Here is a 21129-nt window from a genome sequence, read left to right as displayed (position 1 = left end):
TGGTTTGTACTTGCAGTTGTATAGGGGAGGCAGCCATATGTGTTAACATGTCTACAGGGCTCAGGGCTCCCTTTCAGGGTCTCTCACTCAAACGCCGTAGCACAGTCCATAAGTGGATTGATCATCCCCACAGACTATTGGTATCTGACTTTATTCCAGATTTTAACAAACTATTGTGCCTCTCTATCATGCCTGGTGTGGTAGGATTGTATGGCACATGAAACTTCCATTTGATTCCCAGCCATCGCACCCATTCTTACAGTGTATGTCCAGTAAAATGGGTGCCCTGATCACTCTCAATTACCTGTGGTTGGCTTGCTGGTCTGCACAATGGGTAGGAAAAGCAACCAGAAGTCCAGTAGCTGTGTCCACACAAGTCATGGCATACCAATATCCTTCTGACACAGGTAGAGGCCCAATATAGTCTATCTGCCACCTGACGAGGGGTATAGGCCTCTTAACTATTGTCCCATGTTGCTGTGGAACTCTGTGTAAGTCCCTTTTGGAGCACACAACACACTCCTGCTGGGCTCTACTAACTTCTTCAAAGGTCAAAGGCAAACCCCACCAATGGACTACAGCCCACATTTGTCTTTTGTCCTGCATGCAACAAATGCTGATGTAACCATTAGGCTACACCAGAGGCAGACTTTTCTTTTAACCAACGTATCTGGGCTAATTGATCTGCTTCATTATTTCTTGGGGATGCCAGTGGTGAATGACCTGTCACATGGCATATTGTTATTATTTTAGTCTGACCACAGGCCCATAAGTCTTGACACAATTCTTGCCCCTGAAGGAGCTAGCCAGTTGGCATGGTACCAGGTTGGTAGCCACAGGGTCAAGCCCCGATAAATAGCCCAGCTTTCAGTACAGACAACTATAGGGGAGGGCTCCTGGCTGATCACAAGCCACACAGCCCACAACTCTGCCCATGGCTACTCTTTCCCTCACCATCTTCCATCCATATTGTCTCAGTCTTAGGATGGAAAGCTACGGCCCTCCATTTTGGGGGCTGCCCATGGCTGGAGCCATTTGTGTACCATGCATCTTCGGGTATAGGGGCTCTTCCCTCCTGATAGGGACTCTCTGCTACTAATGGTTCAAAAGCAAGTTCTTCCTGCTTTTCACTAGTATATGTCACCAGCCTCAACAAGCGTTGGAGTTCTTCACTCAAGGGGCTACTAGAGAGGGCACTATGCTGCTGTAGGTAAGCACTCCACTTGGCCAGTGTGGATATTTGTGCCACACCACTCCTTGGCTTTTGAGTTCAGTCTCGTACCCACCCCAAAATGGGATAGGTGGTTATTACCTTTATCAGGGCCATTCCAGTGATGGGTTCTGTCGCCAGCAAGGCATGATACATGGCAGCCAGTTATTTTTCTATCAAAGTGTATCATACCTCTGCCCCTTTCCAGAGTTGTGACCAGAATCCAATAGGTTGGCGAGTTCATTGAAGCCGCTGCCAGAGACCCCAGCCATAACCGTCTTCAGTCACATGAACATCCAGCTCACAGGGCCTTGATGGGTCTGTCACACTCAAGTCCTGCATGGCCTTGACTGCCTGTTTTGCTGTAGTAAAGGCAGATACACATGTCTCATCCTAGTCCCACCTGATGTTCTTTCGTACCGACTGGTATAAGGGTTTCAGAATTTGTGCCAAGTGTGGGATAAACACTCTCCAGTAACCTAGAAGACCCAGATACTCCTGTAGCAATGCTACAGTTGTAGGGGTAGGAAAGGCCTGGACTTTACCTATAACTGCTTCTGGTATAACGTTGGTCTTACCCAACCAGACGACCCCCAAGAATCTGACAGACAAACCAGGTCCCTGAACCTTGGTACTGTTCATAGCCCATCCTTTCTCCTGTAGATGTTGCAGCAGTCTAGATGCTGCACCTTCTAGATCTGAAAGAGAATTGGATATGAGCATGACATCATCAACATAATGATATAGCCTCACCATTGGTGGTTTCTCCCATGTAGCCAAGTCCTGGGCCACAAGCCCATGACAGATGGTGGGGCTGTGGAGGTATCCCTGTGGAAGGATGGTGAAAGTCCATTTCTGTCCTTCCCATGTAAAGGCAAACTGTTACTGACTTTCCTACTCAATGTCAATGGAAAAGAAGCATTAGCAAGATCTACCACATAATGGTATATTTCTAGTTCATGGCTGAGGGTATCCATCAAGCCTGCAATAGAGGGGACAGCAGCATGCATGGGGGGTATGACTTCATTCAGTTCTCTGTAATCCACAGTCATATGCCAGGAACGATCTGACTTTTTTACTGGCCACACTGGGGAACTGAAAGGACTATGGGTTAGCTTTATAATACCCACCTTTTCCAGCTCCTGGAGAGTTTCTCCAATCTCTTTATGTCCTCCAGGCAGTTTGTATTGTTTGATATTAGTCACCCACTGAGGCAAAGGCACACCTATGGGCAGGTGCCTAGCATTTCCCCTCAGAACTGCCTTCACCACACATACTCTCAGTCTGAACTCACCTGCAGTGGTCTGCAACCATAGACCCTGCAGGATATCAATCCCCAAAATAGACTCAGGAATAGGAGATATATACACAGTATACTTTTTTGCAGGTAGACACCCTATTCCCAAAGGGATTTGGGCTTGTTTCACTCTGATAGCCTTACCCCCCTATCCATCTATGATGGTGGGGGTCCTGGGAAACCACTCAGAGTTACCATGAATCAGTGAACATTCAGCCCCTGTGTCCACCAGAGCCAGGACACGTTGTATGTTCACTGGGGACCAATGGATAGCTATTTCAATATGTGGCCTCCTGTCCCCCCTGGTCCCTCAGGGCAAATACTTGACCTTCCCCTCAGTCAAACCATGTTCCCCAATCACCTTCCTGTGTGGGCTCAAGTGAGGTTGGCTCGCTCTCCAGCAGGAAGTCTTGCAGACACACAGGCCAGACTTGTGGCTCTGTCTCTGACCTCTGCCTCTTTTATCTTAATGCCACAGCTCTAGCAAGATCCTATTTGACTCCCCATCTAATTTCCTTCCATCTCCTCCTGCCTGTATTAAATCAACCCATGTCTGGGTCCTTGTAACCTTCATAGGGCCCTTTAAATTCTTCTTGTGAGTAGAAGATCTTATTTTTTTCTGTGTTTTCATTGCTTCAGCCTCTCCTAAGTCTCCTACTGTACATGCATGTCACCTCGTTTATGGGATGCCCTAAGTGAGGGGGAAAAAATGGCTACTAGAGACCCAAAGAGGAATGTGGGAGCTGTTTGAAGCACAATGTTTCTCATCCCAATAGTAAAAATCTCTTCATCTGGGCCATAATTCTCTGGACTATAGATGGCATTTCTTATGCCTAGCTCCCATAACACCTGTTGGAGCTCAGGATACATCTGCCATCTAACAGGAGAGGATGGCAGATCACCCTGATTGGGCCACACAGCATGAAGTGCAGCCATAAGCCAGTTGAGGAGGGAGTGACTCCCTGGGGTCTGATGTGCATTTTGTAATAACTGCCTCAAGGCAGGCTGCTCTGTCAGAGATGACAGCTTTCCCATCTCTGATCCCGACAGAACAATTCCATCCACCCCTAAGTCCCACAGACACAGGAGCCAAGCTGATATTGACTCCGAGGGCTTCTGCCTAAACCTGGAGCCCAAATCCACCAGCTCAGCCTGAGTACAGGGGCGGACCATAGAGTGCTCCAGACTTGGGAGGGGGCTGCTCCTCTCCTTGGGGAACTTTCAGCTGCTGGGTCCTTATTTTCTTCACAACCACTGGGCATGCTTTCAATACAGGGGGCGCCAGTGCCTCCACCACCACCCCTTCATCCTTCCCCAGCTCCTCCATTTCCAGGGCTGATAGCACCTTTCCCTCCCATCTCCCGGGTGCCTCCTCTGCTATATCCTTTAACTTTTCTACTGGGCCTCACAGCAGTGCCAGCTCAGTCTTCAGAAGGTCTCTTACCTTCACCTCAATGCTTCGCAGCTGGTGCTCTTGTGCCGCCTCTTCCTGTGCTTCCCTCAGGAGTGTGCCCTTTACCTCTATGGCCTTTTCCTCCTTCAGAGCACCTGGCAGCACTGCCGTCTCATACTGTAAGGAATCTTTTACCTCTTCAATGGCACCTTGCTGCCAGTAATGCTGTGCTGCCTCCTCCTGCATCAGTGCCATTTCCTTCTTCAGGGAATCCACAGAACTTTTCAGCTCATGTTCTCATGCTGCCAGTTCTTGGGTCTTTCTCAGGAGCATGTTCTCTTCTGTAGACTTTTTTAATACTGTGAGAAGCAGCCAACCCACAGTCCCCGCTGCCTCACGGGCTCTCTGTCTCTCAAAAGATCTACTTACTATACCAAGGGTCACCCCTCCTGCCTCAGGTATAACCTCCACGTACCTCCAGTCCTGGGGTGGGGCCCAGTCCTCTAGGAGGCAAGCCACCTCAAACCACATACCCATTGGGGGATGATCCACTGTCTCCCCATTCACAGGGGCAGCCCACTGAAGCACCCCTCCCATAAGGGCAGCCTGTCTTTTTCCTTGGTCAACAATGAACCCTGCTGACTGTCGCCAATTGTCTTGCCAATGGGTTTCAGCCTTGGGCAAGTTCACTATGAATTCAGTGTGACCAAAGGAATGACAGTAGGATGTTTCTTTGGGCTGAAAGGGTTTATTGCCCGGCTTGTTCTCCAGGCGGTAGGTAGGTTGAACATATCTCTGCCTCTGCTCAGAGCACTGGCCGAGCTCTCTATATAGCACAATAATAGCTTATTGCCTAAAGGTGTAGAAGTGGTAGCCTAGCAACAGGCCAGTTACATCATCAGGTGGTTTAAGTCCAATGAAGATCCTGGCCATAGGAACGCCAACTTCCCCACACTTCATTTCTGTAGAATGAAAAAACTCTACCCAATAACTCTAAGCTGCCTTACCTTGAGGCATCATCTATTACAATTATTTTTTCTTAGGGAACTAATTGCTGGCTCTGTAGAGTTGTCCCAATTAATATGAATGCCAGCAGCAGGCATTCAAGCGGCTCCCTCTGTACTGCAGCTGCACTTGAAATTCCTTCTAGAAAATACACAACCAGGATTTGTAATTTTTCTACTTTTTACTTCCACCCCTATTTTCCTTGTGAATCACAAAACTTGCAAATGGCTGTGCTTATGTGCAAATGATTTTTGCAAAGCTTACTTCTCTGTCTCCTATTAGCAAAAGGGCTGAGGCCACTCAGGTCACCTCGACCTGTTCAAAGCATCTGTGTGTGCACATGTGTGTGTGTGCATGTGTGTGAGGATATGCACGTGTGCCTGCCCTTGGTGTAATCCCATGGAGGCCCTGCCTCTCTGGCTGTGTGTGAACTTATGACCTGAAGATGAAGCTTTGTATCCTATTACTGATCCTTCATCATTACAGGTAATGATTGACTTTTTTAGTGCCTTGAAAATTGCATCTACACTTCATAAAGCTTTCAGTTAAATCATAATTGCATTTTTTAATAGGCTGCTAGAGTTAAAACTTCAAAAACTCTCATTAATTTAACGACACGGGGCTCTTGCTGTCCTCTGAACCATACCTGAATTTAATTAAACAATCAAGGCAGAAATAGTTCTGTCACCAAGGGCTGAGCCAATCGGCATTAGATCAGTGGCTCCGATGCCAGCAGGAGGTCAGTAATCCAAAATTAAACTTGATGCATTCAAAACCAGGTTCTCGGTCTTCAGTGCTTTGCTTCAGCATTTGCTTTTATTTTTTCTTAGAAGTCAATTAAAATTTCCTTTCATCATTAGGGCTGAGTCTAGATGGAAAAGAATTTCTTCTCTTCTAAACAAGAAAAAAAGAGCATTTTTATGTGCAAGTAGGAATATGAATGGGAGGAAGAGAGCTCCAGGTTTGCATAAAGGAGAGTCCCACCCTAGTGGACATCACCTTCAGAGGATCATCACCTTGTGAGCACCTGATGTTCACAGGATGTTGTACAGGAGACAGAGGAACTGGGAGCCCCAGGCATTTGATGTCTCCAAGGAAAGAGCTTCTGACCATAAGGAGGAAATGGGAGATGTAGGTAGGAGGTGTGCAGGTGAAATGTACGTGCTAAATGCCAAAATTAGTGGTAATGGTATAACAGTGACAGTAATAATGGCAATAATAATAGTAAAGCTGCTCTTTGTGGAGCACTTTTGGTAAAATTTGCCAAGCAGTTTCCATGCAGCTCAAACCATGGAAACCATGGCCAATCTCTCATCCTTCCTTCACTGGCTGAACAGGGAGCTTGTGTCTGGAGAGGATGCAGCGGGTCAGAGCAAGCAGATGCAGGCCAGGGGGGCCTCAGCAGCAGGAGCTGTGTCAGATGAGGGGGCCCTAGGCAAATTAAAGTAATTTTACATCAATTAGGTCTAATAAAACATCCCACTTCATGGGTGAATTTTACTTCTTCTGTTTTGTTTATATTCAGATGGTATTATTTAGGGGGAGGAGCACCTCTCTATGCCTATCAGCTATAGGTCTTCTAATCTTCAGCCCAAAGAAAGACTTTAGTGGCTGTCCAATCATTTGCAGCTACTAAGCTCAGGAGTTAACATCTCAAGCCGTCTTCAGGTTTGTACTGGGGAATCCAGCCTAAAAACAGGAGTCCCTAAGAACCAGCCTGTGGATTTGTGTTGGAAAAGGAGGGGCAGGAACCAAGAGCGAGGATGTGTGTCTCCTTGAGTTTGGGGACTGAGTCGGGTTGCCCATAAGCCAGTGGTGGAGGCAGGTTTCCTGCTCCTGTTAAATCCCTTGACACAGGACACATGGCTGGTCCGATGCAGACTTTGAGAACTAACACAGATACACTGAGGCTGAGCTAAATGTTTTGGAGGGTCTGTCACCTGGGCATGAGTCTATGTGAAAAATTCCCATTTAATGGTGCCTGAGACTCATGTTCCAGTGCATTATGGTCTGCTAGTGACAGGGGCATCACTCGATGGTCTCCTACCTGGGTTTCCATCTGCCAAACCAGCAGAGCCTGAAGCCTTAACGGGTGCAGAGGTGCAATTTAAGTTGCATCATTTGTGTTGAGCATTTGTAGTATATAAAATAGACTTAAATACTTAACTGGCATTGTCATTCCAGACCATCAAGACAGTATTAACATAGTTAATGTTCTCAGGAGTATTCATGATCCATCATTCTGTCTCCTGTCTTTTCCAGCATTTACTGACCCATTCCCTGGGCACAATTTGCATTCTGCCAGCAAAGCATCCTGTAGGATTCTTTAAAATGATGAGCAATCCATGCCCTCCAAAAGTCTAACAGAAGGCTAAATAGACAAGGCATTGCCAGGGAGCAAGCAGTGAGGGCTGTAGGCGTTGCAACAAACATAGGCAGGGAAGATCAGGGAAGTCTTTTCCAAAGAAGCAGGATTGGCTTGTTCATACTATTCAGCTCACACATATTTGGCGGAGATGGTAAATGAAGGATGACCTTTGAGGCATTTGAGGCTGATGTGTACGCTTCACCAATTTGTGGCTGTCATCAATCTGAGCCCCTGCAGCTTGATCAGGGGGGCACAGAGTGATTTTTTAGCATCTGTAGAGTATCAAGGCATGTGGCCCCTTGAAGATCATCTGGCCTAGTGACTGTCAGACTGCCCCCTAGGGATTCCCAGCAGGTTGGAAGGTCATTTCTTACCAATTTTATTTGTCATTCCTCTTAAGGGTTTTTTGTTTGTTTCTTTATCCAGGAAGTATTTGAAATTCATTGACCTTTGACTGAACAGATGCATACACACCGTGTATAAATGGCATCTATGTGTTGAGTGATTTGACCAAGACCACATTTGAATAAGGGAAAAAGATAAACGTTGTGAATTTTCTTTTGTGACCTGTGTGATGCCAATATTCTGTACAGCTGGAGAGGGTTTTATTATCCCATATTATAGGTAAGGAAACTGAGATTCAGTGAGTTAGGTTATTTTCCTAAAATCAAAGCACTTGTGAATAACAGGCAAGACCCGGATGAGGCCCCCACCTCCACAGTCTATATTCTCCCCTGTTGCCTAACCCATCCTGGGTCCCTGAGATCCAGGTCTCCACACACCTTCCCACCTCCAGGGAGGATGTATCGTCTTCTTGAAAAGCCTGCATCGGGCTAAACCACTTGGTCCTACTTCCAGCCCTGCCCTCACACCAAGGTGTGATTACCCATCTGGATGACATGGGATCATGGGTACTTCAAAGGGCATCTCTTCCTTAACCACTGCTGAATAGCCTAAGATAATTGATACAACTTCTAAAAACACGTGGCTGTTATCATTCTGGGTGTATCATTAGTAATGAAAAAATACTTGCTGATACAATTAAATCACTCGAGAAAATACTGTAGAAGACATTAAAAGCATCTGATGTTGAATGTAATTGTCAACCCAATTTCATCTGAAATCATGCTTATATTTGGGTCTTTAGGTTGGTGCTATAGCTGGAAATTGTTCTTTATTCATTCAACAAACATCAAGGGAGACCCCATTAGGGGCTAGTGAGTTTTCTGGCCCTAGGGCTGTGAGCATGTATAAGAGTCTCTGTTCTTTACAAATTTATAAGCTTGTAGTTAAAAAAAAGAAATACGTGTTTATTGTTTTAATGTACAAGGTGATAACAACTTTCCATAAAATACTATGTCAAATGGAAGCAGAAAGAAAATGTCTATCTGGTATGTATAACTTGAATAGTAATTACACTTTTCTTGGTTGCCAAATACCAATCTTATCTTCAAAATGTGTTCTATCCATTCTTCCATGACTGTATTAATGTTGACATCAAATGTGATCACTGCTAATGCACTGGCATCCATCACAGGACACTGGACTGCTTGGAAACACATCTTGCAAAATAGCAGCAGCATCCGAATCACTTTATTGTGTTTGAATACACCCAAATGCCAGATCCTTGCCCTAAACGACTAAACCAAAAATCTACCAAGGTGGGCTTTGCAGAACCATGTTCTGTGGTGCATTTCTCAGATATTCTGATGCACAGCAGAGTTTGAGAATCAATGTTTAGAAGGAATCACTGAAAATATTTTGTATGGTATGCTTAAGACCAAGATGTCCCCAGGCCTGGCACATTGTGGCTTTGTCTTCCTTAGAAAATACAGGCAGAAGGGATAGCAATTTATTTAGGGCCCTTGCAGGACCACATTGTGTCACCTTCATACTCAGGTCAAGACCCAGCCATGACAAGGTACTTTGGTATTACGTTTTTAATCACTTTCTTCCTGAGGCAGCCACCCATGTGTGATGACAGTCTGAGTCCTTTTCATACCCATGACACATTTCCTCTGCCATATGGTACCCTGGCCTTGAGTGATTGCTTTTAATAGAACTTCAGAGAATGGGTGGAGGCTGAAATAAGTGCATCTGCATCACCCTTGGTACTGAGCAGGAATTTTGCAGAAATTGGACAATGTTTGCCCACCCGATTTCCTTGGATACACACTTCCTTCAGTCATGCTCGGGTCACACAGCTTCATGGGTCCTGCCCGGGCTCTGACAGTGGAATGTCGGGTCCAGTCCTGACTCTGAGACCGTGGATGGGGCTCTGTCCAAGCCTCGGACGTGCCGTCATTATATTAGATCTACCTTATAGGCTTGTGGTGAGATTTGTGTTAGAAGATGCAGGTAACATGCTTAATATTTTGTTTGAAAAATTGTGAGTATGTACAGATGTTAGTTGCTGTTTTTACTGATGTTTTAAAGCAGCTCTAAGCAGGATGGCTAAATGGGAAAGTGCGGCTTCAGCCTCGGCCCCCAGTGTAGATTCCCTGGCCCACTTTTGGAGCCTGTTTCCATGCTGAGTCCTCTGCCCCCGCTGCCCCACCCCTACCCATCATGGGGTTCTCGGCAGCAGAATGTCTCAGATGCACTAATCACTGGTCCTTTGCTTTCTCTCTCTCTTGTTTTCCCCTTTCCTCTGTATCCCACTCATTTGGAGCCCTGTTCCCCAGGGTTTGTACACACATACACTGATTGGGTGGATACCAGACATCAATGGCCAGCAATAGCTCAGCTGTCCAAGAATATATTTGCTCTAATGGGAAGTTTCAGGGTCCTTAGAGGTCCTAATCCCCCAGGTTTTCTTCCCAAGGCAGTAAGATGTGCTCTCCTGGGGTAGGTGAAGGTGGCATGTGGGGCTGTCCCTCAGGCCACAGCTTCGTGCAGTTAAGAGGAAGCAGCCTTGATGGGGAGAGTTGGCCACTCAGCCAATGGGACTCTCGGGCTCAGTGCTAGTTTCCTCAAGGGACACAAAGAGGGTGCTGAGTGGCACTGTGGGACTGGAAAGGACCCTATTAGGAATCCTCACAGACGCTGTGTGCTGAGATTTCCCCATGTACTAAGCTAAGGCTGGAGCCCCAAAGTGGTCTGGTTTTCAGTCAAGAGTGTCAGTTGGGTTGTTAGGACTTTATTTCTGCTGGACTCACATACGAAAAGAGGGAAGTCTTCATAGCATCTGTATATGTTTGTTCAAGTGTATTAGATAATTGGAACTGTTCATTGTTTTCAAAGAACCATTTCTCTCTTGTAGCTTTGGCATGGTCCATGATGGAGAAGGGAATGTGTGCAAAAAGTCTGAGGGCAACATAATGTCTCCGACATTGGCAGGACGCAACGGGGTCTTCTCCTGGTCACCCTGCAGCCGCCAGTACCTGCACAAATTCTTAAGGTATGAACTCCTGGAAACAGTTGTATATCGCTTGGTACCTTTGATTTCCCTGCCTGGCCAGCTGGCTCCTGTCCAAGCAGCCCCAGGCTCGGATGTGGCTTCTCCCTATGGTTCCCATTTGAAGGTGTCTTGTAACACTCATTTGACCAAGGCGTATGGCAAACACTTCCTTAGGGCATTAAGTCCTGAAGGCTTATTCTGGCATCATTTGAACTTTGGAGTCAAAGTAAGTCCAGAAGATACTTACCAAACCAAAGTATTTGTCACTAGCACTTAGTCTTAAAAAATTCTTTTATAACTAGGCATTTTCAGTCCCCAAATACAAAGATTTAGTGTGTACACATCAGTAAAGCACACCTGACATTTTTGTATTTTCTTTTCCTATTCCTTTGTCCTTCTTCCATCCTTCCTTTCTTCTTTGTCTTTATTTTCATTTTCATCATCACAGTCTTCTTCTCCTTCTCCTTCTCTCCTCTCTCTCTCTCTCTCTCTCTCTCTCTCTCTGCTTTTTACAAAATACATTTCTTATTAGGAGGAAAATTTTTATTATAAGCACTAATTCATTTAATGTATAGAAAAAGAAATAGTAGATTTTAAAATTTTAGAGAAAGAAGGGGCTTTAAGAAACACCCTTAGATTTCTAGTTAGGTAGGTTATTCCCCAACTCTCAATGGCTTTTGAGTTTGAAGTTTGATTTAAGCTTTAAACTATGACTTGGTTCCCATCTTGCACCGCACTGCAGCCCAGATTGGTGAGGTCTCTGTTCCATGCAGTCATTCAGAGACCCAGGTTCCTTCCGTCCTGTGGCTCCTTCCTGTTCCAGGACCAAGTTCTCTGCTGCAGCCAGCTGGCGGCCAGGGTGGAGAGAGCACTGCAGGGTGTGCAGGGTAGGGTCTGTGCTCCTGGAAGTGAGAGCTCAGGTGATGGCTCTCCAGTTGGCCAGGAGGTAAGAAATGGTGTCTGCCCATGTGCTCTGGAGGTAAAAGTTGTGATGGTTGGTATAGAGAGGGACATCTGTGCTGTATCTTCAACCCAACTCATGTCACAGGTGAAGTAACTGAGAACTGGGCAGGTGGGGAGGTGGGAGTAGGTAGTGGCAGAACTGAGAGGAGAACCCGGGCATTCTGGGGCCTAAACCGGACCTTCTTCCACTGATCCTGAGGACCACAGGTGCAAACAGTCAAGGCAAAGCAATTCTGTTGGATTCTAGCTGTTATTTTGGGTGTTATCCATAGATATCTAACAAAATAACCTGGTTCAAATGCTAAAAAAGATGGGAGAGAGTCTTTGTTTAGAAAGTAGCTATTCACTCTTTGAAGATGACTTATCTTCAAACAGGCAGCACAGACAACTGAATACATGGCCATGAAAATTTAGGTGCTGGGTCCACCGGAATCTCTCAGCATTCATTTTCTTTCCTTCTGTACATATTCTTCTGGGACCGAATGGTGGTCCTGGCCCTGGAACAGACTGTGGTTCCTCATGGAAGACACACCAACTTTCACCTTTGTCATTCTGGGGAATTTATAATTTATTTCCCCAAGAAGGAGAACAGCTCTTATTCAGGAGGAAGGACACATTTATTTGTTAGATGGAAATATATTTTGCCAGATACATAGGAGAATTGTGCTTGCTTTCTGACAAGCACAGGATAATTTACTCATTCTTGTAAAGGAGCATGTTTAAAGCACATGCTTCCTTATTTTCACAATACACCAAAGCTGGCAGGAAGTAAAGGGAAATCAACTGCTGTGTTTCATTCTCAATTAAATACACACTTCTGAGATTCATCAAGGAAAGCATGAAATTGTGACTCATATTTCAATTAGACAGTCTTGGGAAAACTTAGTAAATCAAACCACCTTACCTTCAGAACTTGGAACAGGTTATCACAGGAAAACAAACAAAATCATCCGAAGAGAAAGTCAGATGAAGAGAAAAGCAAATGAAAATACAAACTGAAGATCCAGTCAAAGCACAAATGTATCAAAGCAATTCTGAAGGATGGCCTTTGGCTGTGATATTGAAGCTGGAAATTGAGCTGATGTCCTTCTAGAAACCAAAGCAAAAAGAAGATATAATAGTTCATATTAACAGAAAATAGGACAAATACAGTACTTCAAGGAACACAAAGCTTTTACCAGCACAGAATTCTTTAAAATAATGAAACTGTATCTATGTGTATATAAACATAACTATAGATTTAGATACATGCATGCATTTATAGAAATCTTTCTATATATTATATAAATGCTTTATATTTACATAGTTTATATATTATACATTTGCTATATAAAATCTATTTTCCATATTTGTAATGATAAAATTATATTCATATGTCATATAGCAAGTGTTTATAAACATGGTATAGACCTCTGTGACCTCCCACTTCTGCCCTCCTCCGGACCCCTCACTAGAGCAATTCCAGCTCAGGTCAGTGCACGTGGGCTCCAGACCACTTGCCTTTCCTCTTCCTGGTTCTGCCATGACATGATGCCAGCAGCTGAGCAGGCGACAAGGTATGGAGATGCAGCCATGGGGTCATGACCCACACTGGCTTGGCCGAGTTGGTAGAAGAGGAACAGGTGGGCAGCACCTAGAACCACCAGGTTAGCAGCCAGGTATCTGCCTCCTAGGTCTTTGTGTTGATGCACGTTCTCATAGTCAAAACTAAGAACTGGTTTCTCCAAGCCAAGAACTAAGGACAGAAGTATTCCATCCATACAGCCCAGAGATGCCATTCAGTGTTCAGCCGGCTTGCCTGGCTTGTTTCCCTCTGCTCCTGACTGGGTTCTAGACTTCCTTTGTTTTCTTTTTCTCGTTTATTTTCAGCAAAGCTCCGTTTCTTTCTTTTGTCCTGTTGCACAAATTAAGTCGTCTTGCTTCTAGACCACAGATCAGGTAGTGTCACATGACTTTTTCTGTCGGTTGTCCATTATCTGTTGGATGACTCCCCATGCCCACTGGAGCAGTAGGCCCCCGGCCTGTCTCCCTTCCTTGCCTCCTCTTTCCTTAGTTCCCCAGAAGACCTCATAAACACATCTTCTGAGCCAGCATTCTGACCACTGGCCTCCTGCGTGTGGCCCTTCTTCATGTTCTTACACTGAGACCTCAGTCAAGATATTTTACCACCTAGAGAGATGATAACGCTATTCATATTTTATGCCCAGGAAGAATAGGTAATTTGTGGATAATATCTATATCCAGTAATATAAATGTTTCCTAGGAATATGCGCTTGATCATTTTTCTTTCGTTTCTATTACCAAAAAAGGCAATGTTAACATTGCTCCCCAGCTGACATGACACATCGGTGTCCGTTAAACATTTGCTGTTCCCAGATGTTACTCTCCTGGAGTCAAGTTGGGGATCATTAGCATTGTTTTGGCTTTTTCTTGCAGCTGTTCAAATTTGTTTTGTGCATGTGTATGTGTGGGGGTATATGAAAAATTTTGCTTTCTATAATAAATAAGAGCATTCACTTTAAGCTCACAATGTTCTAGTTTGTAGTAGTAAGGAAAATTTGGAGTTTTCTATATCCCAAATCCTTCCTATATTTTTCTAGATGGTTTCAAAAAAACTTACAACTTTTTCATCTTAATAATTATGATGCTGAAGATATATAAACATTTAAAATTTTTTGAAATGTGCCCTGACAACTTAGAAAATAGGATGCAAAGATTGGGTGTGCTGTGAGAATCCAGAAGTTTTTAAACTGCCAAGAAATACAGGCAAACTCATTGAAAGGAAACAGTTCTGTGCTTAGAGAATAGTTATTTCGATCACATTAAAAATGGGCTATAATCTTCAAATCAGAATATGACCCTAAGAAATGATTATTAAGACCCTGGAGTTCAAAGCCAGTTTTGTTCTGTGATCTGGCGTGGATAAATATATGTTGAAGCATGTTCATTTGTTTTTGTGTCAATCAGTAAATCCTCCTGTAGTAATTCAGTAATACCTATATTTTCAGGGACCTTTGGGATTTCTTTGGAACTTGTGGTTGTAAATAAATATGCAAGCTTTTACATACTCACCAATTTGTTTCCTTGAAAGGTTAAAATTTCCAGGAAAGCCTCTTATGTCAAATTCCCTATTCAGGCTGATTTTACTTGAGAGGACTAGCTGCAAATCAGACACATTACAGTGTGTTAGTGCTAAGTTTTCATTGGCTTAATGAATCTGAGACTGTCTTCTTTCATGTGTTTGCTGACTTCCTGATATCCAAGTAACCAAAATGCTGCTATATTCTCCACCAGTTAGGAGGCTATTTGGAAATTATCTCGACGATGAGTAAGGATGAATGACTAACTTTTTAAGATGAATCTGCTTTCCTTTATTAGCCATGTAGCATTTAGAACATGGAAAAATATGATCAGGGAACTCAAGTGGCCTGAAGCTGTCAGCACAGCTTTTCTCCATATTTGGTACAGAAGGACAGATGCATATCTGGAGTAAATTCATCAACCTACTCAATAAAGCCGTGTGTCATTTCCTATGAGCAGACACCTCATCGCATTTACTCATGTCTGCGTCCACGAGGCCTGGGACTTCAGGAAACTTTAACTTGTCACTTTAAACTTAATGACAGCATGGACTCATCTTCAATTTACTTTCAAAACATTTGCATCATGTTGTACAGACCAGTGAAGACACCTCCCCTCTGACCACGGTGAAAAGGTGGCCATGCCAGGACGTGGATATTTGGGAGACCCACGCACACCCTGCCGCACCCCACACCACCTCCAACAGTGAGAAGACTCAGTCTGACCGGAGAGCCCGTTAAGCATGCTTTGGGCCTAGTGAGAACAACGCATTTCTGTTCATCCCTGGCTCTGCTGTGTGATGCTCATCTCAGGAGAAACACTCCAAGGAGTCAGGGCAATGGCAGGGGCCGCAGCGCCCGGGGCTGAGAACAGGAACGAGCCCTACTGGGCGGAAGGGAAGAGCAGCTGAGGGAGTCAGCTGATGGCTGGTTGTGCATTTAGCACTTATGTCTGGGAAGATCTTGACCTTGGCAAATAGCAGAACCTTTCCTGGGGCCCTTGTCCTTCCTCGGAACAGGAGGAATCACAACTGAAAGATGCCTCAAGCTCTTGAACATGTTCTGGTTCATTAGTTAGAGTGGGAAAAGGACTTTGAAATACTGTTGTGGTATCTCTGAACTTGCCTTACTTTTTTTCATTTACATTATTTTTGTTCTGGTTAAACATATGTACAGAAAAGTACAAAATTGTAAGGTAGCTCTCAATGAACTCCACACACAGTGGACATCATAGTGGGACTTCCACTCAATCAAGATAGGGAGCAGGTCCCAGCAGTCAAGACATGGAACCAGCACAGGTGTCCCTCTACGGATGCATGGATGAGGAAGACCTGGCATACATGCACCCCAGAATGCTATGCAGTGGGGAGGAAGAAGGAAATCCTGCCATTTGCAGCAACGTGGAACAATCTTGCAGGCATTATGCGGAGTGAGATGAGTCAGACAGAGAAAGGCAAATACTGTATGATCTCACTTACATGTGGAACTTAAAGGAAGTGAACTCACAGAAACAGTAGAATGCTGGTTGCTGGGGGAGGGATGCCTGGGAATGGGTGAAGATGGTCAAAGGTACAAACTTCCACTTAAAGAGGAATGAGTCCTGGGGATCAACGTAAGCTTGGTGACTGTAGGAAACAATGCTCCATTATGCATCTGAAAGTTGCTAAGAGAGTCAGTCTTTAAAAATTCTCACCAACAAACCAAACCAAAAAGTCCTATGTGAGGGGATGGATGTGGGGCCTAACCTTTTAAAAGAATAGATACCGAGTGCAGGGGAAACCCGAGAGCCCCCTTCTCCCATGGCCATCATCCCCCAAATAAGCATTTTCTGACAAAAAACACAGCAGATTAGTTTTGCCTGTTCTTAAATTTCTGTGAATGGAGTCATGAATATGTGCTCCTCTGTGTCTGTGGTCTTTAGCTAAATACTGTAATTATAAGCTTTACCCTTGTTGCTGTATAAATATACCTTCATTTACTTACCTTTAATAGTATTGACATGCTACAGCTTATTAGTCTATTCTGGTGGTAGCAGACAAAAGCTTCCAATTGCAGGTTATTGTAAGAGATGTTCCTATGAATGTTCTTTCAGGGTGTGTGTGTGTGTAGTAATTATATGCATATAATTATACATAATTATGTATATATAATAGTAATAGAACTTCAGCCTCACAAATATGTAATCTACAGGGTCAGTAGACACTCCCAACAGCTTTCCTAAGTGGCTCTGCAAAGTTACATGCCCACAAGCATTCATGAACATACGAATGGCTACAAAACGTGCTGTTGGCTGCAAGGACTGGCGTTTGGTCTTGTTGACTGTCTTTGCTTTAGCCATTCTGGTGGGTTTGTAGTGGCATGTCACAGACTGCATGCCTTTTACATGTTTAATGGCCACTTGAAAAACCTCTTTAGAGAAGTGCCTGTTCATATTTCTTCTGTATTTTTTAAAATTAGGCTTCTTTATTTATCTTATCTTTTGGCAGGAATACTTTATACATTCTGAGTATGACTACTTTGTCCACTATGAAACATACATATTGCAAGTATCTTCTTTCATTGTATAGCTTGGTACTTATACTGTTATTGGTAAAAGAGAAGTATTTTTAAGTTTTTTAAATGGAGTCCAAGTTATCCATATATTTTCCTTAGAATTAACACTTTTGTGCACTGGTGAAGAAAACTGTGCTTACCCGAAATGAATATATTCTTCCATGTGAACTCTCCACAAGCCTATTATTTTGCTTATAATATATAGGCTAACTGATTTTAGCATAGGGCATGCAAGATGCCAAGACTTATATTTTTCATGCAGACATGGTGGTAGATTTGTAAAATGGCTGCAAATGCTGCTTTTGCTCTGTGCCCCAACCCCCGGGGGGCCGTTAGTTCTGCCTCATGGACTCTGGGTTAGCTGTGTGACCAGCTTTGGCCGAGGGGACAGGGGAAAACCTGCTTATGAGCGAACCTACCCAGGAGGACCAGGCGTAAGATCCACATGCAGAGTTCAGCTCTTCCAGTGTGACGCTAAGAGGGACGGACTTTCACGTCACAGTGCTGCCATCTGCGTTCCTGCGTCCTCCCACTCTGTGGGTGCATCCCGCTCCCGGCCGGCGTGCTTCACCATTTACCCCCCAGGCGAGGGCCTCCCCTCACTGCCAGGGTTTCATCTCTGTGGCTTCATCTTTTTGTTTTTTTAGAGCTATTTTATTTTATTTATTTTAAATTTTTTATTAAGGTATGATTGATATAGACTCTTACGAAGGTTTCACATGGAAAAACAATGTGGTTACTACATTGACCCATATTATCAAGTCCCCACCCACACCCCAATGCAGTCATTGTCCATCAGTGGAGTAAGATGTGTGGCTTATATCTTTTACCTTTTTTTGGTAAAGGGTATTTTACTGTTGAATAAAATTCCAGCTTAGCAGTTACATGTTCCAGTACTTGGAAGCTGTCATTCCAGCGTTCTTTGGCTCTGTCGTTTCTATTGATGAGACAGCTGTCAATCCTGTGGTTGCTCCTTTGAAAGTTGCATGCCTCTTTTTGCCAAGTTGCTTTTAATATTTTTCCTGAGATTTTGGTTTCTTATTGGATTCCCACCGTGTATTTATGTGTGCTTTTCTTTTAATTTTTCTTGGGGTTTTAGAACAGCTTAGATCTATGGTTTATTTACATTTCATCAGTTTTTGAACTTTCTTGGCCCTTTTATTTAATTGGTTGTGCCTCATTCATTCTCTCCTCTCCTTTTTGGATTCCAATGACATAAATATTAACTTTTCACAATGCACCATATGCCTATTTTTGTATATGTTAGTTCTCTGGTGAAATTCTCCATCTTAACTTCTATTTTCTTGCATCCATTCATCACAATACTTTTAAACTCCATTTCTGATCACTCCAATACCTGGATCGTCTCTGAGTCTGCTTCTATTACTTGTATAATCTTTTGTTGGATCTCATCACCTAGTACACTTCATAATTTTGAATAAATGACAGATATTGCTTAGGGAAAAATTAAAGACAAAAGAAACCCCCTGATATTACCTTTTCTTTCTGGCAGGCAGAGTAGTTGCAGTTTAACTGAATCCACTTTGAGATGGAGCTGGTGCAAACCTGGCATTCAGTTTCTTAAGTGGTCTATCCAGGGTCATTCTCCCTTCTAGAGTATACACCCATTTCTGTGGCTTCCGTGGAAATCCTGTGGTGTTTACCATGGCCCCTCCTTCTCGGCAGAAATTCAGTTCCGTTTTTCATCTCCTAGCTCCACCAGATTGCCAAAAACTCTACTCAGTCTCTCAACCTGCTGATCACCATTTCCCACTCTGCTCCCCCCCACCCCAGTGCTTCTTGGCAGCTGCTTATGACTCATCAGATTCCTGTGGGGAAAAGCAGTGCTGGATTCGGGGCTCACATCTGTGCTTCCCTTGGCTCTGGGAACTTTTGTCTTTCAAGCCCTTTTCACTTTGGTAGTTTTCTCCTGCCTGCAGAAGGACGAGTCTGATTCATGCTAGTCTACCATCGTTAGCAGTGGAAGTCCCCCTTGAATTAAGTTTCCAGGCTGAGGAAGAAATAACAGGTTACATTTATACAACCTATAAAAATTCCTGAACTTGCGAACTGTTTTTTAATTTTTCAGTCTCTTACTTGGACCAGTCAATTTAGCTGACTTTTCCTAGTTTCGTGTCCACAGAAGGCCATAAGGACCACCCTGGTGTAACCTTAGAGGATAATATGGAACATCCAACCAGTATATAGAAATCATTTGAGACCCATGAGAGACGTGTTGCGGAATTCCAAAGGTGCCAAGTCACTCCTGCCATGGAGAGTTAATTATGCTTTTATTTGTTTTTCTTTGCTTGTAATATCTCCTTGCAACATGACTGTAGCAGCAAGAATAGACAAAGTATTTACTCAGCACTCACAGCGAGCCGGTCACTGCCCTTTGCACTTTCCTATCGCTTGGTTTAACCTGTGCTTCTTAGTTTGCCGGTAAAAGGCTTCTGACTGCCTTGCGCACAGGAGTAATGTCTCATGCGCAGTGACAGTGCCATCCCTCATGTCCTGTATATGTGACTATTAACTGGAGGCATGCATCAGTGGGCCCTAAGGCAGTGGAATGTGGCATGGGGTTCTGGAAACTTTAGCCATAAACATCCCAGTCAGGGCAGGCAACCTCACGAAGAGAAGCTTGGGGATACATGGGCAGACCTGCTGCTGTTCAATTTATTGTGATTACAGAGTAGGTATTTTTTTTTTGGCAGGGGAGGCTTACTAAAATTTGTAAGCAGGATTAGTTACTATCTGAAAACGTGTCCCTGCTGCCTCCAAATGTAAAAATCATGCCTCTGCCTGTACCTAGTAAAGAAATGGATACTCAATATGTCGAGGAAGGAATCATTAGCTGGTCCCTTGCCATCTGTAGTCAATTTAAGGAAAGTTAATTTCCTTCTTGGGAGTCTAGTCAGAAATTAGCCTGAGTAGAGAGCACTGCTGGCGGGTATCATTGCAGCGTTCCATGGGGAACCCCAAAAGCTGGGAGCTGTTGTGCAGGTGCCCTCTAGCTCAAAAAAAAGGGAGGGAGAGAGAGAAAAATTCCATTCTTTGAAACAGGTTGATTCTGTTTCACCATTTACAATGCCCATTTCTTTCTTTTGATTGTTCCTGGCAAGAAGTGTACATAGAAGTGTCTGTATACGAGTTTCTCACATTGAACATCTGGTTATATGATTCCACTTCACATTTCTCCATGAAGAGTTTGAGAAATTTAATGAAGAACAAATTGCTTTCCTGGAAAAGGTGAAATGTATTATGAACAATTTCAGAAAATGCAGCCTCTATATGTACATGTAATTAAGATCAATGTTATATTGGACCTCAGGGGGAAAATGTCCCCTCTTCTCTATACAGGGCACATTGTACAATTCAAACATCTGAGAATGTTATGTGAGGAGAAAAACAGGCATGGCTGCTATGCGTCCTTGGTGAGCATTTCGGCCTGACCACGGGGCCATCTCCTCTGTGTTTCAGCACTGCCCAAGCTGTGTGCCTTGCTGATCAGCCAAAGCCCATGAGGGAATACAAGTATCCTGAGAAGCTGCCTGGGGAGTTATACGATGCAAACACGCAGTGCAAGTGGCAGTTTGGAGAGAAAGCCAAGGTCTGCATGCTGGATTTTAAAAAGGCAAGTGATTGTTGGCAAATGCCCAAGGCAGTGTGATTCATAGCACCCTTTTATTCCCTGTAACTGACGTTGATGTGTTCTGCATGTATTGGGTACCTACCAAATGTTGAATCCTGCATGTTAGGGCTGCTCCTATGTAACAGGAAACACATGTTTTATAGGCAAAGAAAATGACGGTAGACACTGCTGTGGGTATCAGTTTCCATTCGAGAGTGGACGTGGACTC

At 44.0% G+C, this 21129-nt stretch overlaps 1 protein-coding gene across 1 annotated transcript in view; it reads left to right on the top strand.

Annotated features, from left to right (window-relative positions):
* The window catches only part of ADAMTS16 (ADAM metallopeptidase with thrombospondin type 1 motif 16), a 161300-nt gene that overhangs the window by 49150 nt on the left and 91021 nt on the right, over positions 1-21129 (top strand). The window contains exons 9-10 of the mRNA XM_037015523.2: positions 10536-10673; positions 20750-20903. Coding sequence (XP_036871418.2) covers positions 10536-10673; positions 20750-20903 — 292 coding nt within the window. The remainder of the gene's footprint in view (positions 1-10535; positions 10674-20749; positions 20904-21129) is intronic.

The sequence above is a fragment of the Manis javanica genome, chromosome 1 (assembly GCF_040802235.1).
Source record: "Manis javanica isolate MJ-LG chromosome 1, MJ_LKY, whole genome shotgun sequence".
Taxonomy (NCBI): Eukaryota; Metazoa; Chordata; class Mammalia; order Pholidota; family Manidae; genus Manis; species Manis javanica.
The sequence above is the reverse complement of the archived record's forward strand: the minus strand, read 5'-3'. Positions and strand labels throughout refer to the sequence as shown.